The sequence below is a fragment of the Melospiza georgiana genome, chromosome 5 (assembly GCF_028018845.1).
Source record: "Melospiza georgiana isolate bMelGeo1 chromosome 5, bMelGeo1.pri, whole genome shotgun sequence".
Classification (NCBI taxonomy): Eukaryota; Metazoa; Chordata; class Aves; order Passeriformes; family Passerellidae; genus Melospiza; species Melospiza georgiana.
The window spans coordinates 56,022,852-56,048,088 of NC_080434.1; the positions used below are offsets into that span (position 1 = coordinate 56,022,852).

Genomic DNA, 25,237 nt, shown 5'->3' on the forward strand with positions numbered 1-25,237 from the left:
ACTCATGTTGGAGAAGTTCATTGAAAGCTGTCTCCTGTGGGAGGAACCCTACACTGGAGCAGGGGTGTAAGGAGTCCTCCCTGTGAGGAGGAAAGAGCAGCAGAGATATGTGTGTTGAACCGACCACAGCCCCCATTCCACATCCCCCTGTGTGGCTCAGGGTGAGGAGGTAGAAAATTAATAAGTTGAGCCCATGATGAAGGGAGAGGTAAGGGGAAGTGATGTAAGATGTAATCTGCTATTAATTGGCAATCAAATAAATACCCCCCAAGTTGGGTCTGTTTCGCCTGTGATGGTAATTGGTGACCAACCAATTACCCATGAGCTTTTTGTTATATTCTCCCTCCCCTGTCCAGCTGAGGACAGCAGTGACAGAGAGAGGTTGGTACCAAGCCAGGGCAAACCCACCACACTGAGACAGAGCAGCTTAGGAAACAACACATGAGAAAGGTGAAATGCTTGAACTGACACTAGCCAGTGGAAGAAAAAGCCATCCAGAATTCAAGTAGCATTATGATATCACTGTTCTCTTTTTAACACTTTGGTATTTGTAGTCCCTGAATTTATTAAATCATGCCAAACGACTTAAAAAATTTTATTTTTTTTGAAAATATCTTTTAACTGTCTCCGTTTCAATGAAGAAAAATTTTATGCATTAGTAACAGCTTTCAGACTATGAAGCAGAAGAATTTTTGCCCCTGTACCTAAGCTATGTCTTTTAGCTCAGAATGTTTGTACTGCAAGATCTAGTCCAAGTCCACTTCATCATTAGCATAGGAAGATTACTTAAATTATTAAAAACCAAAACAGACACTATGTTTTTTGCATAAGATACTTATAGGATCTTTAAAAAGACCAAAATATTTGAACTTCAGCAGAACCTGACAGCCTGATCAATTTGAGTCCTAGAAAATCACCTTCTTAATCTCTTAGCTTCCAAGCAAACTGGAGATAATAATACCACCTCCTTCAAAAGAGTGAGTATCTAAAGATTAGTTAAGCATTACATAATTCATCACATTTGGTACATTAGAATTATTTCCAGGTTCCTTTGATGATTTATGCCTCCTACCTGACGCCACGTGTTGCCACAGTCAGATGTTATGTACATCTCTTCTTTATACTCAACCAGCTGGGACCCCAGGTTACCTGTCACAAAAGAGGAGAAAACAAGGGTTGCATCCACATGAGCAAGAGAGATTGGATCTAGTCCTGATGCCAGTCTGAGTCAGAAGTTTCCAGGTCAGAGCAAGAACTAAACACAGCAGGCTTACTTCATTTCTGGTAGAACCAGCAAAATCCTTTACAAACACATATGTACAATTTCAAAGTCCTCCTTTTCATTGCTAGGTTGTCCATAGGTGGAAGCAATGAGGCTTGATTCTAATACCAAAATGCAGAAGTGAGACCAACATTTTAGTTTTGTTCCTGCATGCTGAAAATTTATTATGAAACAACATATATTTAAGATGTAAGTATGAAACATCCATAAATTCAGAAGCTTTGACCTTAATAATATTCTGTGAAGTTATTCACATTGTACTCAAACTGTTAAAATGAAATATTTTATCTTTAAAACTTGATGAAGTGGTAGCTAGACTAGAATCTGGTGAAATATGCAACACAAAAAGAGGGTACAGGGCTTTTGAAAAAGAGTAAATACAAAATAATTGAAAGCAGAATTATTTGATTTACCTAAATATAAAGCAGAAAATTACTGAATATATTGACAAATAGCACTGAGGGGAATTCAGTTAACTGAATTCAAAGTTAAGAGAAGTTTTAAACTTAGGGAAGATGATAGCAGATGCAGTCCCAAGTACAGAGATCTCCATCTTTTAACATGCAGTACTTCAAATAGCAAATTATTAAACCATCAGGCAGCTTAATGTTCTAGGGGAGAATCATGCATGGCACAATATTCCTTTAAAATGATATCCTCCTGGGGATTTAGACTTAAATATATGGTTTGAATGTTTTCACTGTAGAAATAAGATGAAAATTATCAGATCCTCTTAAGCAGAAGAGATTATGAAAGAAAACACTTGAGATTAGAACAGCACTATGAAATTTCACTTGTGTATTATATAAATAGCTGTTTTTAAACCACTACACCAGATCTGTTTATACAGAGTGTGCTTGCTGAAAGGTTCCCAAGAGGAATGACAGCACCCACTGCCCAAAATACACACTCTATTTAGACCATCAAGGGTGCATGTGCTCCACTCTTTAATAAGATAACTCTACCTCCTTTAATTCTAAATACATCCCAGACAGGACTGGAATACTTATATTGAATCAGGGAATTTATAGGAGTCAGTTAATTCCTTTAAATTGCATCTAACAGTTCAGAAGATGCCACTTCTCATTCTTGGGTTTTTCTTGGGTTTTCATCTTTCCAACACACTCCACATTCCCTCATTTATCACATAATTCAATAAAGATTTAGTTGCTCATAGAATCATAGAATATGCTGACTTGGAAGGGACCCATCACGATCATTGAATCCAACTCCTGGCCCTGCACAGGACATCCCAAGGATCACACCATGTGCCTGAGAGCATTGTCCAGATGCTTCTTGAACTCATGCAGGCATGATGCTGTGACCCTTTCCCTGGGGAGCCTCTTCCAAAGCTCAATCACCTTCTGGGTGAAAAACCTTTTCCTGATATCTAACCTAGACCTCCCATGAATATAAACAAATGAAATAGTTCCAAAAGGAAAGCTGAAGACATTAATTCAGTTATATTTTCTCCCCAAATACAGCTTTAAGATTAATCTGATCACTAGAAGGATATATGAATGAGAAATTACCTGCTCAGGGCTGAAGGAAGGGAAGGAAGATTTGATAAACTGCATATACAAAAGACATTTCTTTTGCTATTCTTACTTTCCTCTGTTATACTTTTCACTGCTGTATCACCTTCAAATGGACATATTCTTGTGCTACTGAAGTTAATCACAGAATGTTTTCTATAGGATAGCTGAAAACAGAAATATTTATCTGCTTGCTAGAATCTAACATGCTCCCATCAGTCTACACTCTTCTTTACACAGATAACTTTAATAAATGTAGTGTTAGTTTTGCTCCTGAATAAATGTTGTTTATTCTACCTCTTTTCACCACTTACTGAATTCTACTTGCATGAGCAGGCCTTTATTTTGAGCATTGCTAGGGATCTGCTCTTTAAAGAATTCAGTGGTAAATTGCCTTGCTAATGGAAAATTACTCTGTAAACCAAACAGCATCTACTTGTGCTTCATTAAAAAGCCTTTTCTATCCAGCTGATTTAATAATGACATTAGCAACATTGTATTTGCGGCTCCGTTAAAAGACAGACATGACTTTTTCTAGTTCTGATTTTACCTTTACTGTCTTTTCTTAATAAAAGAGCAAAAGGACTTGGTGGGCTCAGTTATAATTCCAGAGACTTTTCATTCTGCCTAAACCATAACTGATGCCAACAGGAACAGAATCTGGGACACTGCTTTGGGAAAAAGGACTTCACTGATGTTTGACCTTTGAAGAGAAGCCATCAATAGGCCGAGGGTGGAAGGCCAGAAGTGGTGCATGCAGTCCTGCTGACTTTTGACACAATGTTTAATTGTGTAATTAATGAAGGCTGTAATTTTCACTACTTCCAGATTTTTGGGGACACACATTTATATGACGTAATTTTGTAAACTTTGTAAAACAAAGTCTTCAAGCAGAAAAAACCCCAAACCCATAAAACACTTTTCTGTAAGGAAGGATAAAACTTCTCAGCGCAAGTGAAGTTTTCTCTGTGGGTACCATAGACCATGGCCTGCTGAAAAAGAGTATCAGTGGATTCAGACAGAAAAAGCAGGCAAGGCCAAAAGAAGGAAAGCAGCAGCACCACGGGAGACAGGCAGGCTCCTGCAAAGTGCAGAGGGAAGCACCCAAGCAGCCAAACCTGACATGTGACACACAGAAGGAAACTTCCACAGGAACACATAATGATGCATAAGTTTTATAAGCCACAGAAAAGCCACTCTGAAAGCTGTTAGACTGAAAAAGTAGAACTGGAATAAAACTAAGTCCTTCAAAGATTCAAGAGAACTCCCTCCACTTTTATTAGCAAACCTTTCTATTTAACATGTGTGACAAAAGAGTTATGAGTTTTCTCTATTTAAAAAGTTACATTGTTTTAACTTTATTTTTCAATATGCTAATAAAAAATAACTTCAAAGATTTGGAGCATTTTGTTCTTTTTGAGATTTAAAATAAAGTGCATAATTTTAAACTCTAGCTACCTTGTAGAATGTTGTGTTACTGGATAAACCAGCTAACTTAACACAGTGCATGTAATGGCACCCCATAAACCCCTTTACAACAGCTCCAATTCACATCAAATGAAATGCTAAAAAATCCTGACATTAATAACACTGCAAACAAATAACTACAAAGCCACAGCAGCAGTCAAAGTAGAACTGAGAAATTCTGAACCTTTCCATGACATATCTGATGAGATTCATAAAATATATTTGTGGTAAGTGTGGCACCCAATAACATGTGAGCACAACTGTTATTGTTGTGACCAAGGGACAGGAGAAGGTGAGAAACAATTATGCCCAGCCCAAGACTGGAAGCCAAAAATGTTTGAGTACAATTCCCACCATGCCCTGAAGTGTTTGGATTGTACCACACCCCCCAAATATCAGTGAGCTACTTTGCCTGGTGGGCCACACCAAAATTTGTGTTTCTTATTACAGTTGTAAATATCTGCAGTAACCCCTCAGGTGTGCCACTACAGCAAAGAAACTTTTCTATCATGTTGGTGGGTTAGTTTGTCTGTGTCAAAATCCATCTGGGGAAACATGCAAATGTAATCTCATACACTGAAGGGAACTCAGGTTCATACTGAAAAAGTAACTGCAACTGGAATGGGGACTCAGCTGCAGGCATGGGCTGTTTTGGGCTGTGGTAGAGTGAATTTCCTTCACAGCACCTGGTACAGAGCTGTGTTTTGGACCTGTACTGAGAAGGTGTTGGTGACAATACAAAGGTGTTTTCAGTCCTGCACTGCTTACACAGAGTCAAAGCCTTTTCTGCTCCTCACCCGACTCCAGCAGTGAGAAAGCAGAGGGTGACCAAGGAATTGGAAATTGGCACAGCCAGGATAAATAAGCCCAGCTGACCTGGGGATATTCCAGGCCACGTGTCAGCATGTTCAGCAATAAACTGGGGGAGAGGCTGGTGCAGGGGCATTGCTCAGGGACAGGCTGGGCACCAGGTGTTTGGAGGTGAGCAACTGTTCTCACATCACTTCCTTTTCTTGGATTTCATTTCTCTCTCATTTTTCTTTTAATTTCAATTTATTATTTTTATTTATTTCAAGTTATTTAAGCTGCTCTTATCTCAATCCATGAGTTTCCTCACTCCCAATTCCCTTCCCCCCATCCTCCTGCAGGGGAAGTGAGCAAAGAGCTGTGTGATGCTTAGTTGCTGGCTGGACTTAAACCATGAAAAGGTTTTACTAGCCACAGCTACAAATGGTACCATTCTCACAGGACTTCTGATCTGAGTGCCCTGAAAACTCCTCTGACACAATACAGAGTGTTTGCCATCCAGTTTCAGCAAGTTTTGTTTGTAATACAGAAACTTTTCAAATTTGTCTTACAATATTTTGTATTCTTTTTGTGACTAAATGACTCATTTGTGTGTCTTCTCCAATGCCTGGGGGATGATACACACCTGAATTGTCCTTAAACACTCTCCCAAAGGCTTTTGCCAACACAGCCAGGACACTCTGCTAGATGGACTCAGCCTGAGTCAGTTTTGCTCTGCTGTTATGTTCCGACACTGCTTCTATTCAAGAAGCAAAAGGAAATATTTTGGCCTGCCTTTTCCAGTTTTTGATTAAGAACAGTAATTTTTCACTTCTGTTACTTGCATTCTTAGAAACCTTTTCAAAATGTGTTTTGCGATACATGAAATCTTTTGCTTTTTCACTTGTGTGAGTAAAGGCTGATTTTAAGTAACTGCATAAAATCATGTGTTCCATCCTAGCAGGGTGGCAGTACCAAAAACTGGAATACAGAGGCACTAACAACTGTTCAACATAGCTTTCTTCTAAGCTTTCTATACCTCTGCACATGACAGTTTAGCAGCTGGTAGCACAGGGATGTAAAAGAAATCAATGTTTTTCAGTGATGTCTGGTGGCCAGCAAAGCTCTCTGGAAAGGGGTACAGCTGTGAGAAACACAGCTCTCAATATAGATCTCAAGAGGGAAATTTTTGCAGGTTCTTACTGGATCACAAAAAATATGGAAGATTGCTTCACTTAAAATTTACCATCAATTTACATGTTTCAAGTGCTAGTTATCACTGTGTTTACCCATATTTTTATATGTGACTTTGAACATGTTTACAGTAAGAAGAAATAATCCCCATATGCAATGCTTAGATAATCCTTCTAATATGGAAAATCTTTTCCAATCATTTAAATTGAGCATACAGGCAGACACCTACTCCAAAAAGAGAGATGTGCCTTGCCTGGATTACTGGTAATTAATACAGTTGTAACATCCCTTGGGCCATGCACAATAAGTTAAAATTTCATGGTTTGCAATCTTGTAGTCACAGTATAGAACAAACATACAACCAATTTGTATTTAAATCTCCCAGACACACAGTTTTGCCTGGCAAGCTGAAGATGTGTTCAGATGAGGGAGTGGGGAATCAGAATTGAGGAATGTGACAAAAATTTAAAGGAATTTTAGGATGTTCACTCCAAAATGTACTGAAAAATGCTCAATCATCTCCCTGTTCCCTTACCCTTTTTTGATAGAGGCATCCTAGTGTGCTACCTCTGTGAAAAATGATAGAAATTCACCACAATGTATGCAATTATATTTGGCCCTGATATGAGAAAAAGTAAACAGAACTTCTCCAGTACTTCCTCAATTTGTGTGAATGTGCAGAATTTACTGCTTGCTTGATTTACCATCTGGATTGGAAGCTAAGCAGGCAATTATTGTAAACTAGCACCTGAAAAAGCTACACTACTCTAAACATTTTTCATAGAAAAGTCCTCAGCAAGTTTATAGTAAAAATTTACACATCAATTGACACACATTTCATAGCTGATGCTGTGAGAAATAGAAGTCGTTGCCAAGATTAAAATGCACAAAAATCAAATGTAAATGCAAAGTCCTATTGCATTTCTTAAAGAGAGCAAAGCAGTTATTTAAAATACCACTCTCGTATGGAGCTACAAAATTTAATATTCTGTCTGAACAATTTTTATATAGACAGAAGTTAAAAATATGAGTTCCTGAGAACTATTTATGCAAGTTTAACAGAGTGGGGTTTTTATTTGTAAACATGAGTTTAAAAGGATGCAATGTTATCATTTTATTAAAGAGGTTAAATTTTCCCAATTTTCTAGATGTTAAATGCAGTTCACCAGTTAATGATTCCTTTTTTTTAAATTAAAACAATATTCAGTAGTCTCTGATCTCTGATTTTTTCCAGCATTTTCCATATCAAAACTTTACTTAAGTCACAGAATAGCTTTTCCATTACCAAAAGCAGCTGTGTTGTATAAGCTTCCCAGAAAGAAGCCAAAATCCACTTTTTAAAGAGATTTTTTTTTGCTTTTTGATTGATAGGGTTCTTATGCTTAGGAACCATATTTCCAGTTCTTATCCACTTGTCTGCATCACTTGTTTGTTTCTACCCTGTGGTTACCCTGCCAGGAAAAAAAAATCATATTCTTTAGTGTCCTTTAGTTTTTCAGCTAATGGGGGTTTTCTTGTAAATATTCTCTATTTCCATCAACTGCCAAAGAGACCTTCTTAGCACCCGCTCACTGGTCCTGAAAATTGATTATCAGAATTGTACACAGTTGTATTAATAATGTCACTGTACAGTATTTTGCCAGAGTATTAATAATTCCCTCTCTCTGCTGGCAATTATTTACCTATTTCACACCAAGAATAATTTTGCTTTTTACAGCACAAGGCACTGATGACTCCTAGACATGCTGTGATCAACTGACATTCACGGATTTTATCACCTTCAGTCATTTCCAGAAGATGTGATCTCCCTAAATCTAACAGTAAAATTCCAATAGTGTGTGATGTGGCTCAAATAATCTGATTCCTGGATCTACTAAGAACCTAATACTTATGTTGATTCAGGATTCTGAATCAACATATAGGATTATCAGTTTCAAGGATCAGGCCAAAGGAAATTCAGGCTCACTCTATGTAAAGAATTTCTGATAAGAAGTGTAAGTTTACAAGGGTATCAGGTTTGCCAGATAAGACTGAACACATGCACTGAATCCAGATGACCTGGGCATTCAAAAAATGTAAATGCAAGTCAAAATCAGAGTTGATTCAGGTCATCTTTTGGCAAGGGGATGCAGTTGCTCTATAGTATTTTTTAAGGCTCCAAAATAGATCCCTTTGCTCTGTTTTCAGCTACAGAAGTTTTTCTTCTACCAGAAAAAGGACGCACTCTCTTGCACTCAAATTTTTCCCACTTTCCCACCACCTCGCCCAGGGGGTAGGTAGCCAACAGCAAGGTGGTTTGCAACTGAGTAAGGGTGCCTTCTACCATTCCCATTACATTACTGGTTGCTCCACAGGCACGTCAAATTTAACATATTAGTTCATTTCTTCGTGACATCAGAATGTTATCAAAATCACTTCCTCCTGATCATGTTGAGGAAAGTTGTTGACAAGTTCTCTACCTGGCAGAGTAAGACAATGTCAGAGTGATAAATGTCACCCCATTCTAGAAAGGAATTAAGGGCAAAATGCTCTCCTACAACCTGCCCTCCCTAATGTGATCTCAGAAAACAGCACATTTAAAAAACATCTACAAACCCCAAACAAAAGAACACAGCCCAACATCTCAACAAATATCAGTTCAACACATCAGATTACAGTGCAAACAGAAAGAAAAATGAAATAGAATAATGGACTAATTAAATCTCACTGATTAATTTGCTAATGGAAGGCATTTAAGCATGATAAGATAAGGCTAAAACTAAGAATCTACATTTTGAGTGCTTTAGTGAAAAAAGAAGATATTTGAAATGGAAGATATTTTTTTAAACATTTGAATTCATGAAGTTTGACCTTTAGTCATATTAGGAATCTATCTACAAAGGCATTGCACAAATTCTTAGTCTCATTTGTACCAATAAAAACATAATAGCATTTCACCAGGTATATCTGTCTCCAGTAAAATACTTTGAACTCCCTTTACATTACAGAAAAACTTGAAGTCTTCAGTTATATTAAAAATTACCAGTACTGGCAGCTGTCGTTCTCTTTAAGCACCAAATATTCTCACCTTGACATTCTCAGGAAACTTTCAACTTAGTAAGCTGTTTGTCAGAGACTAATATAAGATAAAGTAGAAGCCATTATTCATTAAAAACAGATGCATTTTTATGAAAAGAGAAGCCTACATGTGTGCATTTCACCTAAACATTATCCATAACATAAGAATAAAATAATACAAGTTTAAAAAGCTCTCAGTGTCGTTAACATTTAGACAATTTTGAAACAAATAAACAGAAGGTTAAATAAAATGAATAGATGGATTACAAAGATACAAAGCAAAACTGAGTTATGTGAATATTTTTCTTGATGAGTGCTCAACACTGCAATGGAATTTCCTTTATTAAATTCCACTTCACACTGACATAACTCCATATGTAAGTTATAATGGAGAAGCCACAACCAGCATTGTTCCCAACACTGCCTCTTTCAATTCCTCTCTCTTTAGGCAGAAAGGAATTAATAAAAATTGCTAGACAAATTATCCAGGCTTAAAGAACAAAGGATTGACCACTGTTTTTCTGGGTTATTCATGATGCTGAAGGGACTGCACATCACTTCCAGAGAAAAAGAATGCAGGACATGTCCTTCAGCCACCACCACACCTCCACATGAATGAGGAAGGTGGTACTGCACATCACAGCAGAGCATGATAGACCCAGGTGACTGATTAAGATCTGATATAGATCTGTGTCTGAGAAGACACAACTCTGGACCTTCCATTAACTTATATATAGAATTTCTTGATCCAAAGATTCCATAGAGGATTATTCTGCAGGAAAGCCTTATTTTGGCAATGTTTTTAGCATGGTATTCTTACAAATCCAAAGACTAGCTCTACAAAGAACTCCTGCCAGATTTCAGGTGTTCAAAAGCAATGCCATGGACTTACCTGCCCCCATGATGAGCCCTGGTGCAGTGTCCTTGGTGTGCACTGTGCCTGACACATAGGGGTTGTCTGCCCACCGCAGATGCAGGTGGAGGTGACAATCAGGCTTGTGGGGGAAGAAGCAGAGAACAGGTTTTAAAAATCACTGCTACCAATAATGCTCCTAGAATAAATGAAAGCCCAGACAGGGAGCAGTTTCAGCAATGTATGTCTTCATAAAGAAAAAGAATAGCTGCTTCCCATGGAGCCAAATTACAGTCTGAAGTATCAGTCTTCACTTTATATCAAAAGTCTCTGGTGATGTCTGCATAGTGTGTCACTGTCTCAAAGAAAGATTTCCAAACTCAATGAAGTCAGCATTATTATACAAACCTCCTTCTGACAGAATAATTGCTTAAAAATTTTAACTAACTGCAACAAGTATTGCATGTCTGTTGGTCCCAGGTAAATAGTAAAGTTATTATTAAAAACAACTGTTTGGGCTGAAATGCCTTTTTTAGTAAAAAAGTGGTATGAAAAATAGCATAATGACTTTAGGACACATCATGTCTACTTGCTAAGCAACTTACTGCTTCTTGCCCTTTGTGCAGTGCACTCAAAGGTCAAATTGTTCACAGCAATGTGACCAGGAGCTTTACCAGGGGCCAGCTCAGCCTGGGAGCTGCTGCCACTGCCATTGTCCCACTCATCTCAGACTGATCTGCACCAGACCCCACAGGCTGGAGCCCTGCAGCACAGCCTTGAACTCTCCAAAAGGGAGCCAGCAGCTCCAGCCCTCCACTTCTGCCATGGGGAGAGGGAGCAAAGCTCTGGCAGTGGCAGGACTACAACACTTATTTTGCCCACCAAGGCAGAGCTTTGACTCCCCAGGAGCAGAAAGTCAGTGGGAAAAATACAAGGCTTTCAGTAAAGCCTTGCAAATAATAAAATACTATGGGCACTTGGGACATCTAAACAAACAGAAATAATATCTTACAAAAAGAAAGGGATATTTTATGCAAGTTACCATGGTATTCATTTTCAAGGAACTGTCAGGAGCTCCCTTTAACAGGGAACCAAAGGTTACCTTGGTTTATTATGAAACAAAAATATGAAGAGATGGAAAGAGAAAAATCATTGGTAATCTGTGTTTGAGTCATGATGTGCCCCATATATCCAGTCACAAATTACTGCCATGATTATTCTGAACTGGGTTGTATGGTTGACACACAAGAAATGTGCCCTCTTTGTGTCAAAGTGATCTCAAATATGAAATGCAGTGCGCCCGAAAGCCATGACTCCTCACTCTACATGATGACTGAACTAAGAGCCTATGGAACCACAGCTCATACAATGCAAGCCCATTTCCCTGCTAGTTTGGCTGCTAAACTCAGCACAAAGCTCTTGAGCTGTTGGAACTACTCCACACCCTACCATGCAGGTAATTCTTGCAGACTTTAGAGGGAGGATACTCCAAAAAGAGCCACTTACAGGTTTGCAGTTGGTGGGTTTGCCGTTCATATCGATGTCTGGAGGGTTTAGAAAATCCCAGTCACGGCCTTTGTTGTAGGTTATCAGGGTTGTAACTTTCCCATCAATTTTCTGGTTGGCCAAAAAGACTCCTTTTACACCTCTGACCTGAAGCATAGAGAAGAAAAGCTAACATCCAGCACATACACGTTTTTTTTCAACAAGGATTATCCCTGATTAGCTGCTCTTTTGTGGCTCTGAACTGTGTATCTCAGGTAGTTTCTCCTGGAAACTGAAAGTGGATGATACCTTAAAAAAATGTGAGGAAGGCAAAAATATAAGAGGAAAGGGAGAAAGGGGAAATGCAATGACAATTACAAACTGATTTTTATTTCTAAATGTATTTAAAAAGCATATGCAGTTCTCTCCATGTCAGAAGGCTAATTAAAATACATGTTTAATATAGCAAAACACATTAATTTATATAGCAAAGTATAAAAATTATGGTAGCATTGTCTCACCAATAAAATTTCCCCATTTTCTTTAAATATGGACATCTTTAAAATGCTGTTCTACAAATGATGAAAGCAATTTTTAACAACCATCTAATTTTTAACGTGAATTTCTGTGCCCATATCACACAAATATGTTAAGTAACACAACCCAGTATCATGTCCTTTAAAATAACACTGATTTGGGGAGCACTGTTGTCCTTTGCAGGAAATAAATACAGGCAGTTCATCTGAGGAAGACACTCTGAGGGCTGAATCACCCTCTCAAGCATCTGAAATGATTCCACACTCCACCCTTCACCAGTTTTACCTCTGGAGAAAAAAATAATAACAAAAAATGACCCTCTTCTCTTGGCCTGTTATTTTATTTCAAAACAACCTGTATTAGAAAATTACTACAAGTCAAAGTGTCAGAGTTAATGGGTATAATTTTTGAAGCAGCCTGACAGTAATTATAACTTAATATGTTTAGTTATAGCCCTAACATTTAAATTATTAACATATTCATGTATATTCCACCCATGGGCACAAAATAAGGTCTTCTATTAAAAGTGAAGGTTTCCTTAAGAGTGCTCTTGGTTCCCTTGCCACTATTTATAAGACTTCCTGAATTTTTGGAAAATTCTGGACAACATATACAAACTGATACACATTTCTAGCACAGTACAGCTTGCTTATCTCCTTGGGTGCTGACTCTTAACAAAACTGAACCATTCATTACAAATAAATGCACAAGATAGATAGCTCTTTGAATGATCAGGAATATTTGCCTCCTGATAACATGCCGCACTTCTGAACTTTTCTTTTTCATTTGAAATATTTACTGTTCCTTTCTTTTTCCAACTGCCAGGTCTTAACTCCATTTAACATTCATTTAGCAGAAGTCTGCATTGAAGGTGAAAAGCAGGCATCCCTACTAGCAGGCTACAGATTGGATACTCACTGTTTATAAATACAGGAAGGAACTGATCCAAACCTACAGGGAATGTGAATGTTCTGCTGGTTATGGTAACAGCCTAAAACTTGGAAATATATATAAGTTTATATAAAAAAAATCTGTATAAACATTCAAATACTCTACTCCCTCACAAGCTCCTTCTTCCTTAAATCCTACGCATATGTGATTGGGTTACCTATCCAGGATGCTGAAAGCTCAGAACCACCTCCAAGTCAAACATACCATAAAAGTCAACTATTTGCAGTGCAGGTGAGAAAAGGAAAGGAGGATAAGAAATTATGAACCTGCTTTCTTTACTTTGAAAGCATTTTAATCTTGCTGAGGATTTTTTGCATAGTCTACCTTCAAGAGACAGCTCAGCCTTGAAAAGCCTGGCAGTTCAAATATTTACGTGGGAAGGCAGACTTGGGGTAAAATTTCTGTGCATGTCTTCCTTCCAGGGAACACAATATTAAATATTTAAACAATAATTACATCAGAGACTGCAACTGAGGTTTCCCTCTTCATCTGTGGATGGCAACACCAGTGCTGCATCATGATTATTTTTGTTTCTCCTCTCTTTCCCTTTCCCACCCACTCGTTTAATGAATATTTAATAATTCCATATAATCATCAAATAGGAGTCAAGCTAAAATTTTCTCCATTGCCACTCCCATCTCTAATCTAACCAAGCTCTAGGGTAACTTCTCCTCTCAAGAATATGGTACACAAGTGTTTGAATCTATCAAACATTGAAAGGTTATGAAAACATTTCTTCCAGTGTCTCAGTTAACTTCTCTCACTGCTGCTTTAAAAGATAAAAGCCAACCAGCACTTCACAGCAGTTGCACTTTGAATGAAAGGCATAAACCCTGCTTGAAATAATAAATAGGTTTCAGGCATCTATCTTCAGAGCAAGTTCAGAAATATCATGTTCAGAGTGGTGCATTAATCTAAAACCCAATAACTAACACAAAATTGTGGTGTGTAAAAAATGGCATCTTTACCACATCCCACCCCTGCTGTAGCATTTTCCATTTCATTTGTCCTGTGGCCTATACAAATACACACCCGACTCTGTAAATACTGGAAATGAAGTGTGTCTAATCTATCTCATGGATTAGACTGTGATGCCAAGGCACTCAAATTCCTCTGTACATTCTACTCCTTGACTTAGTTCCCTAATCTAAAATTGCAAGATGAGTATCTTTCTATCAAGAAAGGAAAAGATTCACATTAACAGTAAGTTGCTATGGAAAAGAAGACATTTTAACATTGTGCAGTGCTCAGTTACTCTGATGAACAGTCCAGGAACCACTCAAGACAGCTGAACAGGAGGAAATTCAAAGCACCTTTCTGCTGATTTTTTTGAACTTTGAGCTTAGTTCTCAGAGTACCCATTTTGTTACAGTTCAGGGGATAGTTGTTCCCCAGTACTCTTAGAAAAGCACTTTGTACCTTATAAAATTATTTCCTGAGACTTTCTGCTGTGACTTATTAATTGCTCCTTATTACATTTCTGATATTTCATCCCAACAATATTCTGTTTAGTTGGTAGCAAGAAGCACAGTTCAGATGTCCCACAGTGTTTATTAGCAGCAGTTACTGAAATGTAGAAATTACTGCTATATCATATATGTTTGTGACTAAAATTTAAATATATATAATTTGTTTGGGGAAAAAAGGCATGAAGAAAGTGTACTGCAACTCATGTAGCTCTTATCTACATAAGGAGTCACAGCAGGAACCAGTGCAGAGGTATTGCATTAGTATGCCCATTCTGCAAATATGTTTATGTCAAATTTGTGAATCCTTCACACTGGCAGCACTTGACACAATTTCAAGGACATGCTCCTTGTATACAGTCACATAATTCAGAGGCATGCTCCTTTTGGACAGTCATTTAGGGTTTAAATTTTTTTTCTTCTCTTCTTTAAACAAGTATTTGTAAATTGTTCCCTTTTAGGTGCGCAACATGAGAAGAAATATGGTGCAAAAAAAGATAAAGCATAGAAAGGAAAATTAATACAGACAGGCAGATACCTATTAAAAATTTTGTGGTATATGTACAAGTAAAAGATTAAGTGCAGTCAGAAGATAACAAAGATGAACAGCACAAATTTTAAGGAGAATTATATACTGGCAGAAAGAGAAATTTTCCACCACCGAGGACTGTCTCTGTTCTGCACTGAAGGTTCCCCTTCCCAAGATGGGATACTTGCATTAAAATGCTCAGAAGAGAAAACCGAGATTAGATTTAAAAAACCCACCCTCAAGGGCTGCAATATGTGTTTTATTTATTAGCAATTTTATACTGAGTAAACAACCCACACATTATGACACTTGATCCCATTCTAGTAAACAAGATGAGCACTAATTATTTATCATGCAAGCTATCTAGAAGCCATCAGTGCTCTCCTATAAAGCAACTCAATTTCAAAAATAGCTTAAAAGAATTGAATTGTATGGCTCCACCTGTATTGTCCTTATCATGTGTACATTTCCTTTTTAATGTAACCCTACAAATTGATCCAGCACACAATAAACTACAATTGCATTATCTAATATGCCCTCAGCAACATTGGGAAATTATTAAACAATCAGTGTAACTGAATTAAGTTAATAATTCTTGTAGACAAAAGGATAGCCAGGGGTAGCATCTCTGTACAACTTATCTGAAATTACATGCTACAGGTGATGCAAGGAGCAGGGATTGCACCTGACTGCTTTTTAGCTTTGCTTGGTCACAGGGGTGCCCAAGAGTAAAACGCTGCAAATTAATGCTATCGATAAATCACCCTGTGGGAACGTGGCTACACACAATGTGTAGCTTCACTCATTAGGAAGCCTCATTTCTAAAAAGGTTGAGTCTAGAAAATAATCACTAGTAATGAGAGACCATTTTGTTTTACCACAGCCATTTAGAAAGAAAAAGCTAAAGAAAGATGGAGGAGATAAGGAGGAAGAAAACACTATCATTTTCCCCCTCCAAGAAGAGTCTAATTACAGTCATTTAACAGTTCTGTCAGTGTGTGCCTTGTATCCAGAATTACTACAAACCTTTGCCAAAGAAATCTGGTGCACCTTAAAAGTTTTGGTTTTTTTTTTTAAATTAACACCAGGCAAATTACGTGTAATGGGACTAACTGTGTCAGACCGAAGCCAGTTTAATGCTCTGATAATGGCCAGAAAGAACAAAACTAGAGCAAATGTTACATTGAAATTCATTACACTGAAATTCCATTCCCTAAACAGGAATGGAATTGATAACAGCCTCTGATACTCTTCCAAAACACTATAGTCTTTTATTTTGCCAAGTGCGCTGATGTTAAAATACAAGATAGATTTGTTCACAGCCGAGTTGGTCTCATAGAAAATGCTGTTGGCACAACATGTACTGAAAGCAAGTGAATTTGCTGTCCAATATCTAATTTTGTTGGCTCTTAGCCTTTCAGAGCTCACACAACCTAGCACAAGGCTTGCAGGATTACTACTTAAAACCCTACTGGCTAAAAGATGTCCAGCTCTTAAGCCAGGAAAAGCACCAGTGAGTCACCTAGAAGAAAAAAGCTGTACATAGACAGCTGCATAACTTCTTACTTCAAGAATAAATTGTACTGTCAGATTCACTTTTCAATATCTTAAAGAGAACTTAGTTTTGGATTTGCACATCCATAGAAACCCATCCCAAGAATCTAGTTAGAGTACACAACACATTAGTAGGTCAAGAGGGAAATATGTAAGTAGTAACAATGTGCTACAAATAAGACAGAAATCCTAGACTTTCTATTTAAATATAACTGTGAAAATACATTACTTAAAATTAATTATACTCATAAAAAAAAAAAAAATCCTCCCCACAGACTACACATAATGGGAAATATAAAGACCTACCTCCAGAATATCTATCAGGACATTCTCTTCTGGCTGCTTCGTGCTCCGGACATTCTCCAGCAGGATGGAGTAGTAAACACCTTGTGGGTCAGACTGGTACAGGTTGTATGTGTCTGTCTGGTACCACTCCTGTACAGCCACAAACACCTGGTTTTCATCTGTGCTGATTATCTGTAAGTCCTGTAGGAAAATAAGATACATAATGACTGATTTTTTACATAATTTCTATAGTACAAACAGTGAGTTGGTCAGGAGTGTTTAATACTGGGGGGGAGGGGAAACATCCGAATGTTTAAAAACAATAACCTCCCAAAATAATACTAATCAGCATGCCTATTCCAGTGCTCCAAAGTGGTTCCTCACTGCCTTCTGACTGCAGTGCAAACTGCCCTTGTGAAGGAAAAAAATCATGAATGTGCAATATCTGTACTCTGCTTTGACTTCAGCAGGAAATGATTTCTTGAAAAGAAAAATAGGGAAAGGAAAATAAAACCCAAGTGACTGACTTTCTAAAATCTGGATAGGAGTCAATGGAAGAATGAAACAAGGTAATCTAAAAAATAATCTTCAAGTAATAGAGAAATGAAAATCAGGTAAAAAAATAGCATATCACAAAGAGGATCAGATCCATTTTACAGCAGTTCAGATGGGATATAGTACTTATCATGCACACAGCTCCTGTGCATTGTAATAGATTACATTAATTTGTCTATCTATGTCTACACAACCACTTAAATATTCAACAGTAATAACAGGAGAGTCAATATTCTGCATTCATTTCCCAAGAATTTCAGGCATGGATATTGCTACATCTTGCTTTCAGTTTTCCCAGCTTCTTCACTCCAAATGTCTCAGACAAAAAAAAAAAAAAGCACAGCTGGGGAAAATAATTTAACACTAATATCAAACAGAAGAAATAAATCAGGAAGTAGCAACACTGAACTAAGCTTAGGAAGGAGAATAAAGGGACGTGAGTTGGCAACATGGTTTGGGAGCAAAAAGGCAGATGTTGGGGCTATGTAAGAAATGACATCAGAAATGACAGAGACTGGAAGCTTGTAAACTCTTCATGACCTTGGAACTTAACTGGGATATTGCATTCAGTTCTGGTCACCTTATTACTGGAAAAGTACTAAGGCAATGGAGTGAATATTAAATAAAGTTACCAGAATGTCAATACAATATGAATTTAGAATTAATTGGATTAAAAATTAAAAAAAAAAAAGGAAATCAATAAAACAACTTCGTAGAACTCAAGGAGACAAACCAGCTTCATAAGAATCCAGTTAAGACTGAAGAAAGAATGAGTAACAGAGGAACACTGAGTACTCAGCAAAGCACGGCAGTCACACTGTAGGCAATATGCACAGTGACTGAGACACTTACATTTAAAAAAAGACATGTATAGAAGTAAAATAATGCAAAGGAAAGATTTTTAATATGAACAGAGGAGGGTTATTAAATACTAATAGTTTAGCTAAATTTAAAGTATTTTTGCATATGTGACACATCTCAACACAAAGTAATCTAAGTGAAGTTTCCTATAAATGACAGCTCAATGCTGTTTCCAAAGACTCTCATTTGAACTTTGTAGTAAAGTAGATTTTTGTTTAGCATCCCAGGAATAGTTCTCTTTTTCCTTTTTTTTTTTTTTTGGGGGGGGTACTGAAAAATTACTCCAAAGCAGAGAGTCTGCCAGAAATGCCAGGAAAACACAGCAATTGATCAGAACAGGTTGTTTTAAAAGTCTCTTTCATGTACAGAATGTTTCATTTCCTGCCTAGAACCAGGGCAACATGAGGATTGGTAGCCCACATTATACTACATGGAAAGTTCCCATGACTATCTGATAATAAGGATGGAAGTAAAGCAGAGTCAAAAAGAATAAAGAAATATTTTTTTTTAATGTGAAAACCTCCAGAAAACCCTTAATATTCCATGAAGCCAGAAGCTTTCTGCAAAATTAATGACTACATTATTACAATACAACATTTATACAGTGCCACAGAGAAATGCAAACCTCCAGGGAATGTAGGAATGGCACTTTCCCTGCCCCAGTGCTGTCCCACTCCATGCTTTCCCTGGTGAGGTGGCAGTGGCTGCTCAGGTGGCCCTTGGTGGCAGAGGTGAGAGCTGGGGACAGGCTCAGCTCTGGGTCTCCCATCCCAGGCTGGGGTAGGAGCAGCTGAGCCACCAGAAACAACACACAAAGAGCCAAAATGTGCAGTGCACAAAGACAGGGAGATTAATTTCGGACAGACTGTGGGGGCCACGAGAGGGAAAGAGAGGTTGGACGCAAAAGTTTACTCAGCAAATCAGAGTTCACTTTCCTCTTGGCAGTGGCTGCCACTAATAAAGATGTTTGTCCTCTCAGACTGCTGGTTGGCAACTTTGCTGAGGCAAGAGTTTAACATATCCTGGTCTTAGCAAGTGAAATTACCCTTGCACTGCCTTGAACTTTGTTCCTTCCTTTCAGAATTTACGCTTTTAGATTTCCAGTTCAGCCTTACAGCTATTTTCCTTTCAGAATGATTTCTTTTCCCTCAAGAAACAAAGCAGTCCTTCAGTTATACTACCTTGAAACAATCCTGTGCAGCATTTCCTGCTTTCTGATACAATCTTCTGGGAAAAGTAATTGACAACATGAGGAAAACTGCAAATTTCATGCCCAATTCTTCAACTTATCTTTCAAAATCCCAATTGACACAAACTGCTGAAAATCTAGTTAAAACAAAGGCAAATGGTCATGTCACTCTTCTACTATTCCTATACTGAAAGGTGAATTTAAAAAGAAGAAATTAACTGGCAAATACAGGGGATGGATTCAATTCCTTCATCCCAGGTTAGCCCCCACTGCTCAAGAGGTGAGAAGCACATGGAGAGGGGACATCAGCAAGCATTGCTAGGCAGGACCTACCGTCTGTCACCTAAGAGTTAACCAGAAAGGATGTCCGAGGAAAAAAAAATCTTGATGGAGAGAATGCACGTTTTTACTGCTTTATCTAATTCATGGACACAGTTACAACCTTAGGCTGTAACCTCAGCAGATCCTATAAGGAAAGCATTTATTCTTTTATGATTTCACGCTTGGACTACGGCAATTGCCTTTTGCTGGACCTGCTGCTTTCCCTCTCTACATTCTGCAAGCTACTCAAAGTGCCACTGATCATCATCACATTTTTCTGTAATTATGCTATTCACACACAATTTATTCAAATTAATTTATAAAGACCTTCTTTACTGATGTTAGAGATCTTCAGAGTTTGGAACATTCCTTATTGTCTCTATTCAGATTTTTGTTATCTCCAGGCTGCATTCAGTATTTAAGATCTTGTGGTTTTCTTTCACTTCCATGCTGAAATGAGAGCCCATGACCTTCAGATGTCCCAAGGCAGAGCCTTCTCCCCAATTTGCCATAGCAACCATGCTGTTTCCTCTGTGGTATGTTCATTTCTCCATGGGCATCCCTTCTCTTGTCTCTACTACTTTACTTTTTCCCTCTCAAGTCTGCTGTGCCTCCTCTGCTCCATCTCTTACTGACCCAAGTATCCGTGCTCTCGCCATTTTCACTTTCCTCTTTCTCTTTGTTTTTGCAAAGCTCACCAATGTCAGCTGGTATCAGCCATAGTCTGTAATTCCCAAATACCAGTATTCTCCTTCTATCTCTTCTTAGGTTGTAAGCTTTTGCACAGTTCTGAGGTTCTACGAGCTGCATTGCCCAAAACTTCTTGTTGTTTTGGTTTTTTTTTTTTAACCTCTAAGCCCCCATGAAATTCCTCTGCTTTGTTTACCAAGGTGCTTCTTGTGCACTTTATTTTGAAAATTCCTTTGTCACAATTTTTCCTTCATCCTTCCCTCTTCACTGGGAAATGTTAGACCACACTAAGCACAGAAATCTGTATATTTATCACTAAAAATCTGTGAAACTACTCATAGGTCCAAAGCAGTGAACCAGCCCATGGAATTAGAATTAAGGACAGCTGGAGATCTGTTGAATCAGAATTACTTTTTCTACAAAAAATGCTAAATGAATCATGATCAAAGACTTCATATTAAAATTTGTCATGATTAAGTTAGGCATCCAGCGACAGGTCATGTCACTCCTGCTCTCTCAGGGACTTGTAAGCTGCCGTGTTTGTATTGCATCAATAGCAGAGAACATAATTAACAAACAAATAACACAAAGAGAGTTTCAAAGTTATACCCAAAATAATTAGGCATTTGCAGAAGGCCAACTTGTTCCAAAAGATGAGCAGCACTTCAAAGAAACTCCATATCACATGGAACAGACACGGTCTGTTAAATCATTGAGTCTGAGGGCGTACATAAAGCATTGAAAGAACTGAATGATCTGGAGCACAGGCACCCAAGAACTCTTCCGTCAGGTATACAGACACAATCAAGTATTTCTTCCTGTAAACACTGCTTAAAAATTATTTCTTTACATCTAACACAGAGAGACCAACAGTGTTTCCATAACTAATTCCCTGTTTTTAATGTAGTCAAGTCTGTTATCACATAAAGCTGAATGAACACCCAATCAAAAGTTGGTCCAAAAAGCCTAAAGCTATTAAACAGAGCTGGATGTGGGGCAGTTGTGGATAGCAGGAAAGAAGGAAAGAGGTTTAAAGAAGGAAGGGAAGAGGAATGAGTTTTTTTCATTGTATACAGACACATACCATCTACATTCAGTAACTAACCAGTCTATAAGTCTGCAAATACTTTACAGAATTTTATATTCAAGAAATGTTCAGTATGGTCTACCATATTACTAACTGTGATAAGAAACTGTATGACACAAATAAGTACAATTACAGCCTGAAGACAAAAGGCTACAAAAGATGACAAAGATTGTACAGCCTGCCAGGGCTCCTTAGTCTACAATGTGCTGATAACATAGGAAGTATCATTCAAAATTCTTGGGGTTTAAATCCAACAATTTTTGGTCAGATGCCAAAATTCTGCCCCTTTACAATCTTTTGATGCTGTGGTTGAGCAAAATGTTAACATGAAATAAGCAATGTACTAAAGAGAGAATGGTGAGGAGTAAATGTATCAGTAGTGGAAGAGATGTAAGGACTCAAGGCTCTGTAGTCTCAATCTTGACCTCCAGTGTACCACATCTATACTCCTGTAATCTCTCAAGCACAGTCAAGGTAACTGGATGGCATATATCCCAAAGATAATCCTCCTAATCTTCCTTGCATGGCTGAGTAAAAAAGTTCATGGAGAGAAATCAATAAGTTGCACAGTGAAGAAAAGAGCAGTTCCTTGAATCCTCCTCAGATGGATTTGTACACCCAGCAAGTCAGACAACTGCTATAGCTCAGGTTCACTGGCTGCCGTGGTGACACTGCCTGGGAAAGGAATATTTCCCCTGCAGCAAATGTCACTACCACCTGCATTTCTACTTTCTTCCCTCTTGTTCTTTGCTCAACAGCCATTCCAGTGGACTTTCAGAAGAATGGAGCTGCCACTAAAAACTGCTCTTCTGCCTGGTACAGGGGAATAACCTCAGCCAAAGCTTCCCAGGGTGAGTGGCAGAGGAGGTGAAGGGGCTTCCCAAGTAGAACAAAAATTATTGGGAGACTAAGAGCCTTGCAAACGAGCTGCCATAGACTCAGTAGTTTGCAATCCAACCATCAGGCAGCCAAATCTTTGGAGAACATCACAAAAAATGGTTGCAGAAATCTTCTACCATTTCTGCTGTTAATGGATAGACCCATTACAGGGATTGTCATAGATCTATTATTGAATGATACAGACAATTTCAGAAATAAGTCTATGGCTAAAACAGTGTTGTCTGTGTTCAGAAGTAAGTCTATGTTAAAACAGTGATTCAGACTGAAGCCAGGAAGAGGTGGGCGTGCTTTGAGGTGACTAGGTGATAATCAAACCAAAAAAATACATGGATCTGACAAAAGGCATCTCTAGGAGATTCATATTGCCATGAATAAAGTACAGACTTCAACCTATTTCTAAGGCAATTGGATTTTTTCTTCTTTTGTTTTTGTTCGCTCTTACCCTATACTTCTATTTATCCTGGTTACCTGAAAAATTTTACATTATTGCCTATTTCAAAAGATAGAAAATAGATACAGAGATTGAAAAAGATGAAAGAAGCTTTTCCCATGCCATATATTTTCAGAACTAAACTTTCTGAATTGCAGCAGGATATAACAAACAATAGAGCTCTTGCGTCATTAAGATTTTGTAAGAGGCATGAACGAAGGCAGAATCAATCAATGCCTTGTATCAGTTCTTAAAGAGAGATCATTGTCAATGGGATTTACTTAAGAGAGATGGGAATAGGACTCAGAATAATTAAATTATTCCAAATTGCAATGGTAAAATTGCCCTAATTTGTAGCAATTTCCTTGGTTTGGTCAAAAATTTTGTTAACAATGTTTTTTGCTTAAACTCTCGGAATGAGCTAGTTCTCAGTTTTATTGTTACCCACATCAGAGCATGACTCAAATACCTGAACAAGGACCAGACCCAATGTACTGCTCCCTCTCTCCCTCCTCAAATTGCACTTCTAAAGGAGAGGGCAATCAGGGCTGCAGGAACTTGTGCATACAAGTGTGCTGACAGTCTGGATGGGGCTTTAGCCTGTGCCTCTGGGCAGACTGACCCTCCCAGCTGTGGCAGCTGAACCTCTGCCCCAGGCTGAGAACAGCCCAGGGGGGATTGCTGGATTCCCCTGGGACACTCCTGGATGCCTAACCAGCCAAGCTGACACACAAATGCTGTCCTGCTGCTCTTGGCTTCATTTTGGAATTCACTTCCTAAGAGTTCTTAACTTCTGATCTAGTTTTAGCAGCACAGAACAAGCAATTTTTGATAAAATAGAATACAGTATAAAAACCAGTTCAATTTTAAAACAACAGTTTGAAAACAGTAGTTTGCAAATTCCTCTTCTGTTTTGGGGAGCATACAAACAACCTTTGATATGGTCTCACCAGCCTTTGCTTCCACCTTTCCTGGCAGCAGCCAGCACTTGTCAAATGCAGGAGACAGCTGTGGGATTCCATGCAATGCCAGTATCAAACACAGTGTTGCAAAAAGAAAAAGATCTCTCAACAGCACAGAAGAAAGGTTAAAAAAATTATCTGAACCCTGATGGCCTCCAATGGCTCTGCTGTCCGTACACACACAGAGCTATGATGTGTTACAAAAAGGTGATCTCAGAGGCACTGTGGAGCTGGAGCCCAGAAACTTAACAGAGGTAAAGCTTGGTTTGAAGCTGCTTTTAGCAGCCTCTCATTCACAAGTAAGAAGGACTGTAAATATGTCCAAAGACACACCATTATTTTCTAGGTTTCTCTTTGGGGATGCATTTGGACAAACACAAACAAAAGCACAAATGAAAATAATATTAAAAAAGAGAATAAATTCCTTGCAGATTTCCAACCTTTTTATATTGAAAGGAAAATGAGACATCAAAACCATTTTCTAACTATTCAGTCTGAAACTACTAATTCTATCTCTACATGAAAAATCATAATGAAAGGAATTTATGCAGCAAAAGAATTGCATCTGAAGAATCCAGCCCAGTTCCATAAGGCTAGAGGTTGCATTTTGGCACAGCTCTCCTGATGTTGTTAGACACAACCTTGACCAGTCTAGAGCATCTTCTGACTTAGCTACAGTTTTCCTTCCCTGTATACAATCACTGCTCAAAAATTCTGTACAAAGACTACTTGGAAAGAGATTTTTTGGACACTTCATTTCATGCTTTCGAGAAAAAAGAAATATGAAAAATGAAATATAGCCTGTTATAGTCATGCTTCATCTCCTGGTTAAGCAAAATCTAATACTTAAAACTCTCTGAAACTCAGATCTTTTAAAAGCTATTGGTTTCAATCAATCTTAAAAAACATCCTTTGTAAATTCTTCCATTCTGTTTATCTCCAACCACCATAAAAGAAGCAGCTTCAAAGTCACATGTTCTAAATGTACATTTAATGTGTCAGTGTCTTTGCTGATATCCTGTGTCTTTGTAAAGTTCCATGATCCAATTCTACTGCACTTGGATGATTCTCACTGAAATATAGCACTGTGAAAAATTTTAGAGCTGTGTTCATATTTACTTCAGTATGTAAAATTTCTGTTCTAATCTGAAGGTACCAAATCACTTAACAGAAAATGTCTTAGAAAAGGTTAAAATCTTTCATATTCACCATTATTCTAAATGTCTTTCTGGCTTCCAGGCCTTCTTCCTGAAATTTTCAA

General features: G+C 38.0%; 1 protein-coding gene across 6 annotated transcripts in view; it reads right to left on the reverse strand.

Annotated features, from left to right (window-relative positions):
- Positions 1-25,237, reverse strand: part of SORCS2 (sortilin related VPS10 domain containing receptor 2) — a 535,446-nt gene that overhangs the window by 63,560 nt on the left and 446,649 nt on the right. For all 6 annotated transcript variants that reach the window (XM_058023757.1, XM_058023756.1, XM_058023755.1 and 3 more), the window contains exons 9-12: positions 17,003-17,182; positions 11,681-11,827; positions 10,214-10,316; positions 1,073-1,149 (exon numbers count right to left, since the gene is read on the reverse strand). In XM_058023757.1, the coding sequence (XP_057879740.1) occupies positions 1,073-1,149; positions 10,214-10,316; positions 11,681-11,827; positions 17,003-17,182 (507 nt within the window). The remainder of the gene's footprint in view (positions 1-1,072; positions 1,150-10,213; positions 10,317-11,680; positions 11,828-17,002; positions 17,183-25,237) is intronic.